The 16,616-nt window shown below is 46.5% G+C and overlaps 1 protein-coding gene across 6 annotated transcripts in view; it reads left to right on the forward strand.

The window, feature by feature from the left end:
* Positions 1-9,113, forward strand: part of LOC140424909 (LIM zinc-binding domain-containing Nebulette-like) — a 524,814-nt gene extending 515,701 nt beyond the window's left edge. For all 6 annotated transcript variants that reach the window (XM_072508537.1, XM_072508541.1, XM_072508543.1 and 3 more), the window contains one exon: positions 7,956-9,113. In XM_072508537.1, coding sequence (XP_072364638.1) covers positions 7,956-8,132 — 177 coding nt within the window. In that variant the 3' untranslated portion in view covers positions 8,133-9,113. The remainder of the gene's footprint in view (positions 1-7,955) is intronic.
* The last annotated feature ends 7,503 nt before the right edge of the window (positions 9,114-16,616 follow it).

Genomic DNA, 16,616 nt, shown 5'->3' on the forward strand with positions numbered 1-16,616 from the left:
ACCTTTTCCCCTCCCAGTCACAGTTCCGCTTCTCCCTGGCCCACTGCAGGATCTTCTCTTTTTCAACAAACTTGTGGAGTCTTACAATCACCACCAGTGGAGGCTCCCCAGCTCTTGGCTTCTGCCTCAGAGACCTGTGCGCTCGGTCCACCTCTGGCGCTTTGTCCAGCATCTCCTCCGCCACCAGCCCTGGCAACATCCTCGAGACGTACCCCGTGGCACTTGTGCCTTCAACTCCTTCAGGCAGGCCGACAATGCACAGGTTTTGCCTCCTCGACCTGTTCTGTTCATCTTCCACCTTTGCCCTCAGCGTCTTACAAAGTTCCCCCAGGAGTCCCACCTCCACCTCCAATGCCACCACCTGATCGCTGTGGCCTGACATCACCCTCTCCATCTCTTGGATCTGCGACCCCTGTACCTCCAAACGTTTGTTGACCCTTTCCATCGAGCTCCTCAGGGGTGCCACAGCCACTTGGATGACCTTTGATCGGTCCTCCTGCATCTCTTTCCTTTGTTGACGGAACTCTTCCCTGATGAAAGCAATCAACTGTTCCACCTGCGGCTTTCCATCCTGCACTGGCCCTTTCCCCTCCGCCATCCTTCCACTAACAGCTGTGCCACCGGTCTCGTCCAACTCCCTTCTGCCGGGTTTGCTAACCAGCAGACATGCCACACCCGGGGGGGGGGATCTTCTCCTCCAACCTTCAGCTCCACGTTTCCGTCGAAGTTTCTCCCGTTTTCAGGTAAAAAGAGCTCTTCTCTATGCCTTCGAGCAGGAGCTGCCCTGTGTGCAACTCCTCATACCATGCTGCCACCAGAAGTCCACTCAACTTATTTAAAATACACCTGGATCCACATCTGAAAATCATGGAGTATAATGTGGGGAAAACAGATCCTCGCAGAATAACTTGGGAATGGAATGAAATCAGGTGTGCTTCTGCTTCCCCTCATTGTTCCTTCGATTTTACATTAAACATACACACTAGTGAATGCAAAAAGAATAAGAACACTCCTTACACTGCTCGTCTGAATCACAAGGTACTGCTCGGTTGAATTGACAGTTCAATCAATGGTTTCATCCTGTGCGGAGAAAAATAGCTCCTGGGATAGCTTCCCTGAGAGATGGCAATTCTATAACATAACAGAATATCAACTGCTCGTTGCTGGCTCTTGCGGGTGGCACAGCAGTCAACAATAATTCCCACGCCAGAATGTCCAGGAGCTTCAAATCGTAGTCAATCTGTGAAAACACATGACTTGAAATCAAATCCAAAAGGCAGCAGGCTTAAGAAATAAGGGGAAGACGTCCTGTACAATCACTGGGAGAACTGGGGCACAAATGGCAGTCCCCTGAGCTACCTTCCTCTCGGGAAATTGGAGAAGGAGCTAGGTCCCTGAATAGATCCATGGAGGGGAGTCACCAAAGACAAATGGTGGCCAAACCCAGTTCTTGGATCACAAGTCTGAGAGAGGCTGAATTAAAAGTAACTCAGAAGTTCGCGATCCTGATAACACACACAATATCAAGGTTCTAGAGTCAGCAAATACTACTGAGGCATTGCAGAACATGTTACCAGAACCAGAAAATATAATCAAGAACAAAAACAGAAAATGCTGGACAATTTCAGCAGGTCTGACAACATCTGTGGAGAGAGAAGGGAGCTCACGTTTCGAGTCTGGATCACTCTTTAGTCACCCATACCTTTTTAAAAATAAATTTAGAGTACCCAATTAATTTTTCCAATTAAGGGGCAATTTAGCATGGCCAATCCACCTACCCTGCACATCTTTGGGTTGTGGGGGCGAAACCCACGCAAACACGGGGAGAACGTGCAAACTCCACACGAACAGTGACCCAGAGCCAGGATCAAACTTGGGACCTCTGCGCCGTGAGGCAGCAGGACTAACCCACTGTGCCACCGTGCTGCCCTTAGTCACCCATACCTGAAGAAACATTGGACATGCAATGGGCAGATATCTACCCACCCAGAGCAAGACAGAAAACTGGGAGCCGGAATGAGAGAATGGGTGATCGCAATGTGGGCAGAAATCCAATGCCACAACTTTGGGATTCACAATGACTTAAATGACAGAACTTCTAACTCATGGACAAACACATCTGCATAAAGGGTCTTCTGCTGAGATGGATCGAACAAGGACCCTCGGACGTAGCAGAGTTGATAAGGTTTAAACGTACTGGAGATGCAAAGGGCCAATCTAAGTCCTTGCACCTGTGTCCGGCCTGCAGTCAACAATGCACGGATCCAGTGCCTTAATAAAATCCTGGCTAAACTGCAGCACCAAATGCGGATGGATTGTGCACCTTGAACCCACGATTAAATCATCTAATGGGACACTGGAAACCTGATTATAAGATTCAAGATCTGACAGGAGGTGGCAATTGTGCAGTACTGAGTTCCAAGGAAAACAATGTTCAAGAAGACATGGGTGGAGAATTGCAAAAGGTGGTACACCTCACAAATCTGGCAACTGGCTAAACGGCATAACTGTCAAATACTTTGGCTTCATAATGGAAGCAAGGTAGAAATAGCCGTAATGAATAACACCCTCATGAAATACCAGAAACTCGAGAGGTTCAAGATCATGTTGCAACAAACCTCAAGATTCATCATATTGTTAATGTTGAAAATGTAATGATTTGTGAGTCTGTATTATGAAATGTATGTCATTGCTCACATAGCAAGAGGATTTGAGTATAGGAATAGGGATGTTGTGCTACAATTGTATACATCATTGGTGATGCCACACCTGGGGTATTGTTTGCAGTTTTGATGTCCTTATCTGAGGAAGGATGCTCTTGTTATGGAGGGAGTGCAGCAAAGGTTTACCAGGAAGATTCCTGGGATGGCAGGACTGTCATATGAGGAGAGACTAAGTCGGTTAGGATTAAATTCATTGGAGTTTAGAAGAATGAGAGGGGATCTCATAGAAACTTGTAAAATTCTAACAGGATTAGACAGGGTAGATTCAGAAAGAATGTTGCCGATGGTGGGGGAGTCCAGAACTAGGGGTCATAGTTTGAAGATGCAGGGTGAGGCGAGGGCAAACTTCTTCACCCAGAGAGTGGTGAATCTGTGGAATTTACTGCCACAAAACATTATGTAATTTCAAGAAGGAATTAGATATAGCTCTTGGGGCTAAAATTATGAAGGGATATGTGGGGGAAGGTGGGATCAGGGTATCAAACTCTGTGATCAGCTATGATCATGATGAATAGTGCAGCAGGCTCGAAGGGCCGCATGGCACCCGTACTGCGACACCCGGTGTGAACTGGATCATGCCCACCGTCAATGATATTTAAATAAGCCATTAGACTCATCTAAATATGCGCAACTGGTTTGAGGCCGCAGTCTCCCGGCTCCTGGGAGTCATCTGCTGCATCGGCGAGGCCTCATCCAGGCGCCGATTAGGACTAGTCTCCACAGGTAAACACCAGGCATGATGGCCACTCCAAGGGGCGCGGAAGCTATTGGATCCCGCTGGGTTGTCGGGGGCAGGGCAGTGCCCCCTGGCAGCCGGGCACCCTGACAGTGGCGAGGTTGGAACTGCCAGGCCATCAGGGGCAGTGTCCAAGTGCCAGATTGGAGTGTCAGGGTGCCAGGTTGGCACTGCCATGGGTGGGGCCTGAGGGGGCCATGCCAATGAAAGGTGAGGAGAATGGGCGTAGTATGACAGGGCATCGTGAAGGAGGAGGGAAGGGGTGCCTGAAAGGGGGGGCCATAAAGATGGTGGGCCCTCAGTGACACCATAGGGTATGCACACTTGGAGGGTGGGGGACAGTGTTTCCCCAATCCCACAAATATGGTATTGTGTGGGGCAGGGTCAATCTCATGCTTGGGTGGTGGGGGGCTCGCCCTAACCTTTATTGATGGAGCAGAGGTTGCCTCTCGGGGGTCGTGGGTTGGGTTATTGTCCATGTCTGCAGTGATTGCATTGTCAGTGGGAGGGGCGTGGGGGCTCCTCAACCTCACTTTGAGATTGGGGCACCCTTTCAAAAAGATTCCTAGTTGCTGGCAATAGGATGTCAGTTGGACTGATCAATGAGCCAATTGATACCCATTATCCCTGAGCCCACTGCAATTCATTGGTAGCTCAGGCATTAAATGGGGTCTGCATGGCTTTCCGGTACCTCCCTAAGAATGTCCAGCATCACCTGTGCCTTTGCTCTCGGGTCCTTTGCGATCCTGGGCCTCTAATCGAGCAATGAAGAGCTGCCAGTGTCTAAGTGATCGGCAGCTCTCAGTGGGCAGAACCTATGATGCCAGGGACTGAATCCTGGAGAAGGTCTGACAAGGCCACTTAAGTACCTGAACAACCCAATATCGTCAATGGAACTAATTGGTTCTCTGACCAGTGAGCTCGACCCCCTTTAGGCCGACGAACTCCATCCCAATCTGGCAGTTTTCATTGTGATCTTTTTCTCCCCAAGGGCTCTATTCTTCGGCCGTGTTGTGCTCTTGCTTGAGCACAACGCAGCCAGAGAATGCCAGGAGAGGCTTGCAGCGAGCTTCCTGACAGGCTCCGCACTTCCTGGGATTCTCAAATGGGTGGGATCGAATGACGCTCACTGAAGTAGGCCATAAACTTACTTACGACCTTCCAGCGTGGGATCCACTGGCATCCCCAGCCAGGCACCGATTAATGCTGGACCACAGAAATGTGGAAGGTGGAACGGCACCTGAGGGGTCTCCTGGGCCATCGGAGACCCCTGGGTGGTCAGGGCAAGTGCAGGGTGGCCCCCAGGTCCTCTCCCTGGAACGTGGGCACCTTGGCATTGCCACCCTGGCACAGCCAAGGCGCCCAGATGGCACTGCCAAGCCAGCGGGAGCACTGCCTGGGTGCCAGGGTGACAGTGTGAAGGTTCCCAGGTGCCAGGGTGGCACTGCCAAGGGTCTGGGGTCAAGGGGTGCCATGCCCATGAAATGAGAGTGGAGGGGTGGCAGGTAAGTATGGGCCTCCAGGAGGTTGGGTGGTTGATGGAGGAGGAGGAGGGTACTTGAAGGGAGGGGGTGCTGTGAGGGGTCCTGAAGAGGGAGGACCGCCAGGGACCCCATAGCCGGGTGCCCTCACTTGGGGGGTGTCGGATAGTGTCCGGGTGACATTGCCCATGGATGGGGGTTGTGGGGGGGCCAATAAGTTCACTTAGAAATTGGGGCACCCTTTCAAAATGGTGCCCCGATCTCTGAGTTCAGCTCCCCAGTGCTAAAACAAATTCTAAGTGTGAGCTTAACTGGTGAGAAACTCCCCAGGGTGCAAAAAAGTGACTAATTGTCATTGAATAGCAGTGGGGACATTGCTGAAAAACCCACCACAAATTAACTTGGAAATTGTTTGGGAGAATCGTGTCCTGAGTGTTCAGATTATCAAATCATTCACGGTTTTTGTTATGTGGCTGTTCCACATGCCCATTACTTTTTTTTTGTGAAGAAACATTGTTGTATCCTGTCAAATCACTTGCAGTTTATTAAGTTTGTCTACCTGCCCCTCTGAACCTGATGCCTAGGCGGAGTAGCGATTCTTAGTTATGCTCTCAGAATTGGATTGTGCATCCCCTCAAATGTGCCCACAATAAAAATTTTGTCCGCCTCGGCAAAGTATTCCAATCTTTCAGTGAATGTGCCCCAGCGCTCGGTGCTTTCATACTACAGTTCCATGGTGCCAAAAAACCCCATCATTTTTACTGTGGAAGGGTTTGCGTAAGCGCAGGTGTGCCACAATGATTTTAGCACTACCTCACTCCTTTTTTGTTGAACAAGGGAATCATGAGCTCAGTCCGTTTCATTTTCCTTGCTCTCAATTAATTTGTTACTTTACTTGTCACTCACAGTAGAGGGAACACTTGAGCACTGTCCCAGAATTTTCCGAGCAGAGCATGTAGTAGCTTCTTTTTTGATGCTGTATCTTCCGAAACCTTTGTTTCAACTTTGGTTTCTGCTCCATTACCAGCTTGGGTGTAATAATGGTTTTGTCATCTTAAACTTTTTGGATGGCTGTGGCGTGGATCGATGATTTTTTTCTTACTCACCGGAGTCGTCGCCAGTTTTCTTTGTGATATTTTTAAAAGAGAAGCTTGCAGACCACGAAGGTCTAAAACAAATTTGCTTCATTGGGAAGTTGTTTTCACACAGGCTGCTAGAATAGACTGACTATTAGCCGCACAAACTGTAGATGATGTCATCCATATGTCACAAGACCTTCTGTTGCTCGTTTTAGCCTTAGTTTATTTGCTCTAATTCTGTCACCTTTGCTCATGAGTCGCCAGTGATGCCGCCACGTGGTTCAAGTCCAAGTAATGATTAATAATGCAACACACAGCTTAGTAAGAGTTAAATCAACGCTCATTTATTATATACAGCAATTAGTACTTATACAATAATTCTACTTCTAGACTACTACCTACAACTAACAGGCCAATACTTAACTTTGGAAATGGCCCACCAGGTCAGGGAAACAAATGGTCTTTCGAATTGGTTCTGAGCCTGCGGGATTCAAAAGCTGGTACAAGTCGATAGTCAGGAGTGCCTATCTGGTAGCGATCGCTGGAGTAAAACTTACATTCTCTTGTAGAAGGGTCTCGAAGGTTGCGGGCAGGAGGAGAAGGGTCGAGTTGAACTTGGCCCCTATTCTTGTAGTCCCTAGGGGCTTCCTGCCTCTCGGGGCGGACCTCGTACCTGGTTCCAATTGATTGGACTTGGTCCCAATCACTTGGTTCAATATGCTCCAATACTGGAGCGATTCCTTGATCGGGGGGGTGGTCGTTTACCTTTCTTTGTGTTAGCCCCTGCTGGCGCCGAAAGGTCTGGGTCGGCTTTATGTTGCTAATTTGTAGCAATTGTTCCCGGGGGTGGCTGCTTAATATGCAGATGGCTGGGTTGTTGTGATGTTGATGGCTGCAGGTATCGGTCTGGACTGACTTCCCCAGAGGCGAATACACTGTTTTACCTGCAGCTGTCCGTTTGAGTCCTGTTGGCTGATTTTCCCATCAGCCTCTTCCATTCACCATTTTAGATCGGGGTCAGACCATTCTAATCGGGTGTCAGCCATTTTACATGGCTACACTTCTTCCAATTAGGAAGAAACATGAAGACACAACATATCTGCCTTCCACCCTCAGAAGAAATGCTCTGTAGAATGTCACTCTTATACAGTCCTTCTTTCTACCCATCCCATTCCCACTTGTTTAATTTTGCTCCCAGTTCTGTCCTTCAGCCTCTTCTCACCTCTTTCTGCTTCTCTTCGCCACTTCACTTCTAGTTGTCTGATATTTTGCATGTCTTTGGAAGTTCTACCCTCCATGATATTGCGTATTAGGTTAAACCAAATTCTGCACATACACTTTTGTGCACATTAACAGAAATCCTTTTACCAATTTCTAAATATCAGTTATCTTGTAAAGTTAACAAACCGCTGACAGAACAATCTGCTAATAAAATCAAAAAAGGAAAAAAATCCTTCAAACGTGGGAAAATAATCACTTGTTGGATGTAAAAACATTTGAGACACCCTGATGATATAACAGAATGATTTATTTGCGTAAGTTCGGTCTTATATTTATTCTTAAAAATGCAATTTCTCACCATGTTTCTATTCAGAATTCTGATATAAATATTATCCATGGATTTTCTATATAAATTGAGTTCACACCTGGAAACCTAGTTACAATAAATGGAGCATTCTGGAAAGCATTGCACAATATATTTGCTTTACCAATCATTGTTGCATTCACTGAATATGGCTGTGACTGCTGCTCTACATCATTTTTCTAAATTTGATTTGGACGTGTTCAGATTCACCATTGTTTCCATCACTGGGAGGGCGAACTGCTTCACATCAACTTGAACTGTTTACTTTAACTATATTTTTCCTGATGCTATTTAGAGAGTAACCCTGCATGAGGCAAATCCTTGCATTAATTACATGCATTGTCATTCCAGAGGACATACCGAGCAATGTATGACTACACTGCTGCTGATGAGGATGAGGTTTCCTTCAAAGATGGTGATTACATCATTAATGTACAAGCAATTGATGAAGGTTGGATGTATGGCACTGTCCAGAGAACCGGAAAAACTGGAATGCTTCCAGCAAACTATGTTGAACCTCTTCACTGAATCCAGTTTCTCGACATTTGTGCTTAATCCTTTATTTTTATTACACTAAATGGTAATTAAAATGTTGAGGAAGAGATGAACCTGTTAAGTATATTAAAATCCTATTTACTATCTAAGTAGCTTTTCATTATTGTATTACTGATATATTCTTAGGACTTCCTAAGAAACTGTTCTTCTTACTGATCAATCTTAGGAAGACAGTGTAATAGACCATGGTTTCCTGCAGTCAGTAAGGCTTTTAATAATGTTGACGTATCAACATTGATTGTGTTGGACTTTAACAGCGAAACAGAAACTTTTTCAGCTGTTGGATTCAGCTCTGATCATAACTTACAGTATCACAAGTGTGATAAGATCAATTGCTGTGTGCAATTTTGCTTAGTTTGCTTCTAGAGTATTTGCAGATTTATGTTTATGCAAAGTGTTTTAAGTTCAAGATACTTATCCTGAAGATAATGTCTGTTACAACTGAATGTGGGTTAATATTGGAGAGATTTAATAGTAACTGGTGCACATTTGTATTTTGCCTGTGAGATGCACAAGATTACTAATGTCAGCTGTATCACTTGAAGTATTTCTTTAGTGGAACTTTTGTCTTTCTTCCTATGCACTGTGGATATTTCAAGCACTTTCTTAACACTGAAATAAATTGTCCCTGTACAGGTTGCTCTGCAATGTTTAAGTCCAGAAGAAAGTTTTGCCTTTTTAACCATGGAGTAATTTAGGTTACTAGAAACTGAAATCCTAATATACGAGTGTCATCTGGTTTGGTTTGTTTTGGGTTGCTTTGCTTGGTTTGGTTATTGGTTATGCATGCTTTGTCCACAATGTCTTGTTAGCCAATAAAGACAGTTTATTGAATTGGTTATAAGGTAACTCTCATTAACTTTTATCCTGGTGAATGAATAGTTCTGTAAGATTGGCACAACAATGCTGTGACTAGTGCCATAAAGGGTTCAATAAAGAAACTGAAGTATGTTATTTTGACTGGTGGTCAATATTTCTTTCAAAGCTGTGTCGACATTACAATTTTGTGTGTAGATGCCTATTGTGTAAAATTTTGAGATGTTAGCTATTGTTACTTAACAATTGGAGACGGTTGTGAGCCAGAAATCCGAAAATGATAAACCCATTGGCCTATTATTTGATGTGGGGACGTTATTGATATCCATAATAAGAAAAGAATGAGCACTTGGGGAAATTGGAATTGATTAGCGAGTAGCACCAAGCGTTTTAAAGGGTAGGTCATACCTAATAGAAACTCTAGTGCAGAAGGAGGTCATTCGGCACATCTATGGAGATGGACCAATAACCATGGGTCTGTACCAACCATCTGAAAGAGTACCCTGTCTAGGCCCAAACCCCCACCTTATCTCCATAACTGCACCTACCTTTTTGTGGACACCAAGGGGAGATTTAGCATGCCCAATCAACCTAACCAGCACATCTTGAACTGTGGGAGGAAACCGGAGCCACCTGGAGTAAACCCACGCAAATACAGAGAGAACGTGCAAACGCCACAAAGACAGTCACCCTATACTAAATTGAACCTGCGTCTCTGGTGCTGTGAGGCAGCAGTGCTAACTATTGTGCCACCGTGCTGCCCAAATGACCAAATATAATGTCTATGAATATAGATTGTAGAAATTTCCGGAAGGCATTTGATAAGGTTACATATAAGAGACTGCTAGCTAATATTAAAGCTCATGGAATTGAAGGCAAATTACTGACTTGATAAGGACATTGGTTAGCAAAATGGGTATGTGCTCAATTTTAAAAAAAATTATTTCATGGAATGTGGGTGACACTGACAAGGCCCACGATTATTACCCATCCATAATTGTCCTTGGACTAAGTAGCTTGCTTCAGAGGACGGTTAAGAGTCAACCACATTGCTATGGGTCTGGAGTCACTTGTAGACTAGTCCAGGTAAGGATGGCAAATTTCCATCCCGAAAGGACATTAATGACCAGATGGGTTTTTACAACAATATTCCCATGCTCTTACGTGGGATGTTTAATTATTTTATGGACACAATGGGTGAGAAATTGAACTTGGGTAAGCTTCTGGCACTAAATGGGTGATGCAATTTGTGAGGCCGAAGAAGTCAGTGGAAGGCTCATGCCAAATTTGGCATCAGGTTTTGTTTCAACTGGCAAGCTGCAGATGCTAATGGTCCAGGTGCAGTGTTCTGGTCTGTGCCCAGTGGGGATTTCAATTGCTGACATGGAGCAGGTAGGTCCTGGAGGGGGAGGGATCTGGGATGGGCAGAGACAAAATCCAAAGGGTCGAGACCAGGAAAGAAACATCTTTTACGGTATTTTTGTGGAGCCAGGCAGAGCCTGTTTCAGTCTGGCACTCTGTATACCCAGAAATTACTGCGTTCCAATTTGACAGCCCCTGCATTTCCAGAGGAGATTGGGCATAGATTATAATTGGCCCTTGAGTGTTAACTATTCACTCCCAGTAATATTCAGTTTCACTCCCATGAAGACAATTTTTATATCCATGCCTTTGTTTTTACGCCACATTTTTTTGCACTTTATTCGGTTATCACTTTAGTTATGGTGACCATGAAGGACATGGGCATCATGGAATATGAATTCCCCAGTTGAGCAGTTGGAGATTCACCCAATAGGAGATGCATGGTGTGAGTTTAAACCCTGCCGTTCCCATGTGGGTCGGTACCTCAGTAAGTCCCCGGGCTTGACAGCATTCGTTGTATTCTGCGGCAGCGGCCCTTTTTATGAAATGAAATGAAAATCGCTTATTTTCACAAGTAGGCTTCAAATGAAGTTACTGTGAAAAGCCGCTAGTCGCCACATTCCGGCGCCTGTTTGGGGAGTTACTTTAATAAAGAGCGTTATCATCAGGAGACTGGCCTTGGTGAAGTTGTAAACAAATTTTTCCGAGCAGCCTTCAGAGTTAATGCAAGCAGCTTCTCCGGTAGGAAGCAAAATGCCTCTCTTTGATAAACCAGAACCTTGAAAACATTGACAAAGAAGACTGAGTCCAATACATCGAGTGCATACGTTACTTCTTATAACATTGTGAGAGATGAGAAGCAGATAGTGATTCTGCTGACAGCAGGTGGGGCCACTACCTTCAGTGTAATAAAAAACTTGACCTACCCAGATGCCCCTAACTCAGAGACTTAGTACAAAATCCTCCAAAGATGCCAGTTTAATACGGCAGGGATGACCCCGGGGCAACCTGCCAACCAGGGTGTGGAACTGGCAGAGCATTGGGAATTTAGCCCATCTCTGACTGAGACAAGGCAATTAAACCATATCATCACGACCAAGATTATTCCAATAATGACAAGTTGCTAATAAATGGTCATCCATTGGAGATGGAGGTGAATAAAGGGGCTGATGTCTCTGACATTGGAGAGCAGACACTTGATCGCATCAAAACTGGTATCCAGCCCTTGAGGTTGGAAGACACTAGAGCCATACTAGGAAGCCACACGGGAGAGCTTGCAGATTAAGGGTACTACAAAGACCCTGGTGAACTTCAGCTAGCAGTCAGTGTACTTCCACTCATCATTGTACGAGGACAGGGACTATGATTTATTGGGAGAGATTGGCTCCAGCAGATAAGGCTGGTCATGAAGCGTATGACCTCCGTACTCCCAGAACGCCTCGATCCACTGCAATTCGCAGACCGCCGCAACAGGTACCCAGCAGACACTTTCTCCCTGGCCCTGCACTCATCCCTACAGCATCTCGACAATAAGGGCTCCTACATCAGACTCCCATTTATTGACTACAGCTCCGCCTTCAACACCATAATCCCAGCCAAGCTCATATCAAACCTCCAAAACCTAGGACTTGGCTCCTCACTCTGCAACTGGCTCCTCGACTTTCTGACCCACAGACCACAATCAGTAAGAATAAACAACACCTGCACAATAGTCCTCAATACCGGGGCCCCGCAAGGCTGCGTACTTAGCGCCCTACTATGCTCCCTGTACACACATGACTGTGGCAAAGTTTTGTTCCAACTCCATCTACAGGTTTGCTGAGGATAGGACCATTATGGGCTGAATCTTGAATAACGACGAGTCAGAATACAGGAGGGAGATAGAGAACCTAGTGGAATGGTGCAGCGACAACAATCTATTCCTCAATGCCAGCAAAACTAGTTGGTCATTGACTTCAGAAAGCAAAGTACAACTCTGCCTTCAACACCATAATCCCAGCCAAGCTCATATCAAAGCTTCAAAACCTAGGACTTGACTCCCCACTCTGCAACTGGATCCTTGATTTTCTGACCAACAGACCACAATCAGTAAGAATGAACAACACCTCTTCCACAATAGTCAACACCGGCGCCCTGCAAGGCTGCGTACTTAGCCCCCTACTCTACTCCCTGTACACACACAACTGCGTGGCAAAACTTGGTTCCAACTCCATCTACAAGTTTGCTGACGATACGATCATAGTGGGCCGGATCTCAAATAACGACGAGTCAGAATACAGGAGGGAGATAGAGAACCGAGTGGTGTAGTGACAACAATCTCTCCCTCAATGCCAGCAAAACTAAAGAGCTGGTAATTGACTTCAGGAAGCAAAGTACTGTACACACCCCTGTCAGCATCAACGGGGCCGAGGTGGAGAAGCTTAGCAGTTTCAAATTCTTTGGGGTACACATCTCCAAACATCTGTCCTAGTCCACCCACATCGACGCTACCACCAAGAAAGCACAACAGCACCTATACTTCCTCAGGAAACTAAGGAAATTCAGCATGTCCACATTGACTCTTGCCAACTTTTACAGATGCACCATAGAAAGTATCCTATCTGGCTGCATCATAGCCTGGTATGGCAACTGCTCGGCCCAAGATCGCAAGAAACTTCAGAGAGTCATGAACACAGCCCAAATCATTACACAAACCTGCCTCCCATCCATTGACTCCATCTACACCTCCCACTGCCTGAGGAAAGCGGGCAGCATAATCAAAGATCCCTCCCACCCTGCTTATTCTCTCTTCCAACATCTTCCATCGGGCAGGAGATACAGAAGTCTGAGAACACGCACTAACAGACTCAAAAACAGCTTCTTCCCAGCTGTTACCAGACTCCTAAATGACCCTCTTATAGACTGACATCATTAACATTACACCCCTGTATGCTTCACCCAATGCGGGTGTTTATGTAGTTACATTGTGTATCTTGTGTTGCCCTGTTATGCATTTCTTTTCTTGTCATGAACTTAATGATCTGTTGATCTGCTTTCAGAAAAATACTTTTCACTGTACCTCGGTACACGGGACAATAAGCAAAATCCAAGGATTGTTTAGAGGTTTTCAGATTGGGTGTTGGGGATCTGTACGAAGGTATCAGAAAATATCTTGAAGTCTTCCAAGAGGGCCTTGGGAAAATAAGAGGAGGCAGAGCTAAAATCAATGTCCACTCCGATGCTATGCCTAAATATTTCAGAACAAGACAAGTTCCCTGTAGGAGAAGGTACAGGCCGAGCTTTGTTGCCTGTAAAGTCCATGTATAATAAGACCCATGCAATTCAGAGTGGGCGCCGCCTGACGTTCCTGTCCTTAAACCGGACAAATCAGTCCGCCTTTGCGGGGATTATAACGCTATGGTCAATTGGGTTTCCAAATTGGATAGGTAACCCATACGACGAATAACAGTAACAATCATAATCTTTATTAGTGTCACAAGTAGGCTTACATTATCACTTCAATGAAGTTACTGTGAAAAGCCCCTAGTCGCCACACTCCGGCGCCTGTTCGGGTACACTGAGCGAGAATTCAAAATGTCCAATTCACCTAACAAGCACGTCTTTCAGGACTTGTGGGAGGAAACCAGAGCACCCGGAGGAAACCCACGCAGACACGGGGAGAACGTGCATACTCCACGCAGTGACCCAAGCTGGGAATTGAACCCGGGTCTCTGGCACTGAGAAGCAACAGTGCTAACCACTGTGCTACCTTGCTGCCCGAACAAAAGAGTTAGATGCCAAATTAGCAGGTGACCAGACGTTCACTAAGTGAGGCACGAGCCTTCCAGAAAATACATCACAATTAACACGCATAAGGGCTTATATGACTAAATTCGCTTTCCCTTCAGAGTCTCGCCAGTGTGCACCATATTCCAATGGGTCATGGAGCATATACAGAAAAGGTTACTCAAAGTGGCAGTGTACTTGGATGATGTTCTGATCACAGGGACTTCAGAACACAAGCACCTGGCAAACCTAGATGAGGTCTTGTGGCAATTTTCAAAAGCAGGGGTACACCTCAAAAGGAGAAATGCTTTTTCCATGTGGGCGAAGTGACATATTTGGTCTATCGGGTGGACCAAAAAGGGCTACACCCAGTGGAGAACAAAGCCAAGGCTGTTAAGGAAGTGCCAACTCCAAGAAATACCACCGAATTTAAATATTTCCTGGGATTAGTCACTCATTATGGGAAGTTTATCCCGAATTTGGCCTCCTTGTTGTCTCTGCTACACATACTATTGTGAAGGCACCAGAAATGGTCTTGGGAACCCACCACAGGTGTGGCCTTTGAGAAAGTAAATCGGCAGCTGCTGTTGTCTAATTTATTGGCCCACTTCAACCCCAAAAGGTGAACTCATCCTGACATGCGATGCTTCTCATCTTCTCATTACCTGATTTGGGCGGTACTCACGCCATTGGAAAGACGGAACAGAAAGACCCATTACTATGCATCCCTGACTCTTGGATGCCAAGTGGAGGCACTCTTTAATCAAGAAGGCTTGACTTCCGGGGGCGGCCATGGTGTGCATGGTTGCACATTTGGTGGCTCCTGCTCAGTGGACGTTTTGGACCAGCTAATGGTGGAGCTGAGTGATTGTAAAAGGCGCAGGAGGGGTGGAAGAAGAGAGTATCCCACTGGTGTATGGATTTGTGGACCAGAAGTGGTCAAAAAAGGAGGGAACGATTGCTGAAAGCTGGTGTGAAGCCTGCGACACAGGGGAAGATGGCGGAGGGTTAGGGTTCGATCTTGTCCGCCCAGTGGTCAACGGATCAGCTAGTGAGCTTCCTCCACGAGAAATTTGTCCAGCAGAGGAAGGAGAACTTGAAGGACCTGGCCAGAGTGGTGGATCTGATAAAGGCGGGGATCGACCGCATGGAAATGAGATTACAGGCCCTGGGCCAGGCGGTCCAGAAGGTGGAGGAGGCGGTGGGGGAGCATGAGGAGCAGCTTGTCTCAATGGCTGCAGAGATGGGGTTGATGTGAGACAACAAAGGAGGCTGAAGGAGAAGGTGGAGGATCTGGAGAATAGATCGCGCAGGCAGAACTTGAGGATCGTGGGCCTGCTGGAGATAAATGAGGGAGTGGACGCCGGCGCATATGTGGCGCGGATGTCCGATAAGCTACTGGGTGAAGGGGCATTTGCTCGGCCCCTGGAGGCGGACTGGCCACACAGAGCACTTATGAGGAAGCCGCAAGGGAATGAACCGCCGAGGGCGATGGTGATGCACCAGATCCTGGATAAGGAATGGATTTTGAGGTGGGCCAGGCTGCATGTCTGGGTGCTGTGCTGGCCAAAAGGAGGTTGAGCTTCAATAAGGTGAAGATGGCCCTCTTTAAGAAGGGGGTGAAATTTGGCTTGTTATACCCAGCGCGTTTGTGGGTAACTAATGAAGGCCAGGAATTCTATTTTGGGTCGCCAGAGGAGGTGATGGAATTTGTTCGAGACAATGGACTGGCAGGCGAAGGAGGACATTGAACTCTGGAGGAGATGTTCCTATTTTGTATTTTGGTTTTCTTCTGGTTTGTCTGAACCACTGTTGCTGTATTTAGGGCTGTTGCTCTGATTTGGGTTTGTTTCATTCTTGATGGAGGATGGTGGGTTGCTCTTTTCTTCGTGTTGGGTGGGGATTGCAAAGTTTGCACTGGGAGAACAGCAACAATGACGCTCATGCAGCGACCAGGGGTGTGATCAAGTGGTATTCAGGTGTCCTGATGATGCGATTCAGGTGCCAGTCTAGCGCTAGGACGGTCACCCATAACGTTGGACCCTGCTGCGTCCTCCACAACATCACACACAGAGGGTTGGCGTGCTGGAGGATGAACACCAGGCCCCATCCGATGAGGTATAGGTGGGGGAGGGCAAGGATGGGCAGGACATGGGGCCTGCGTCATCTTAGCTTCTGTTCTGCTCTTCAGCAACACAGGCAGATGTATTATTTAGCTCTGCTGCCTTTGGACCTACTGCCTTTAACAGAAACACGAGAAGCCCGTCTTTAGGCTGTGCCTGCAGGCCGAGGGCTAAAATCGTACAACACCAGGTTAAAGTCCAACAGGTTTGTTTCGAATCACTAGCTTTCGGAGCACTGCTCCTTCACCTGAGGAAGGAACAGTGCTCCGAAAGCTAGTGATTCAAAACAAACCTGTTGGACTTTAACCTGGTGCATGTAAGACTTCTTACTAGGGTTAAAAGGTAGAGCTAGAATTGCTGCTTAAAGAAGCGCCAATTTTGTTCTATGTTA

The sequence above is a fragment of the Scyliorhinus torazame genome, chromosome 6 (genome assembly GCF_047496885.1).
Source record: "Scyliorhinus torazame isolate Kashiwa2021f chromosome 6, sScyTor2.1, whole genome shotgun sequence".
In the NCBI taxonomy this organism is placed as follows: Eukaryota; Metazoa; Chordata; class Chondrichthyes; order Carcharhiniformes; family Scyliorhinidae; genus Scyliorhinus; species Scyliorhinus torazame.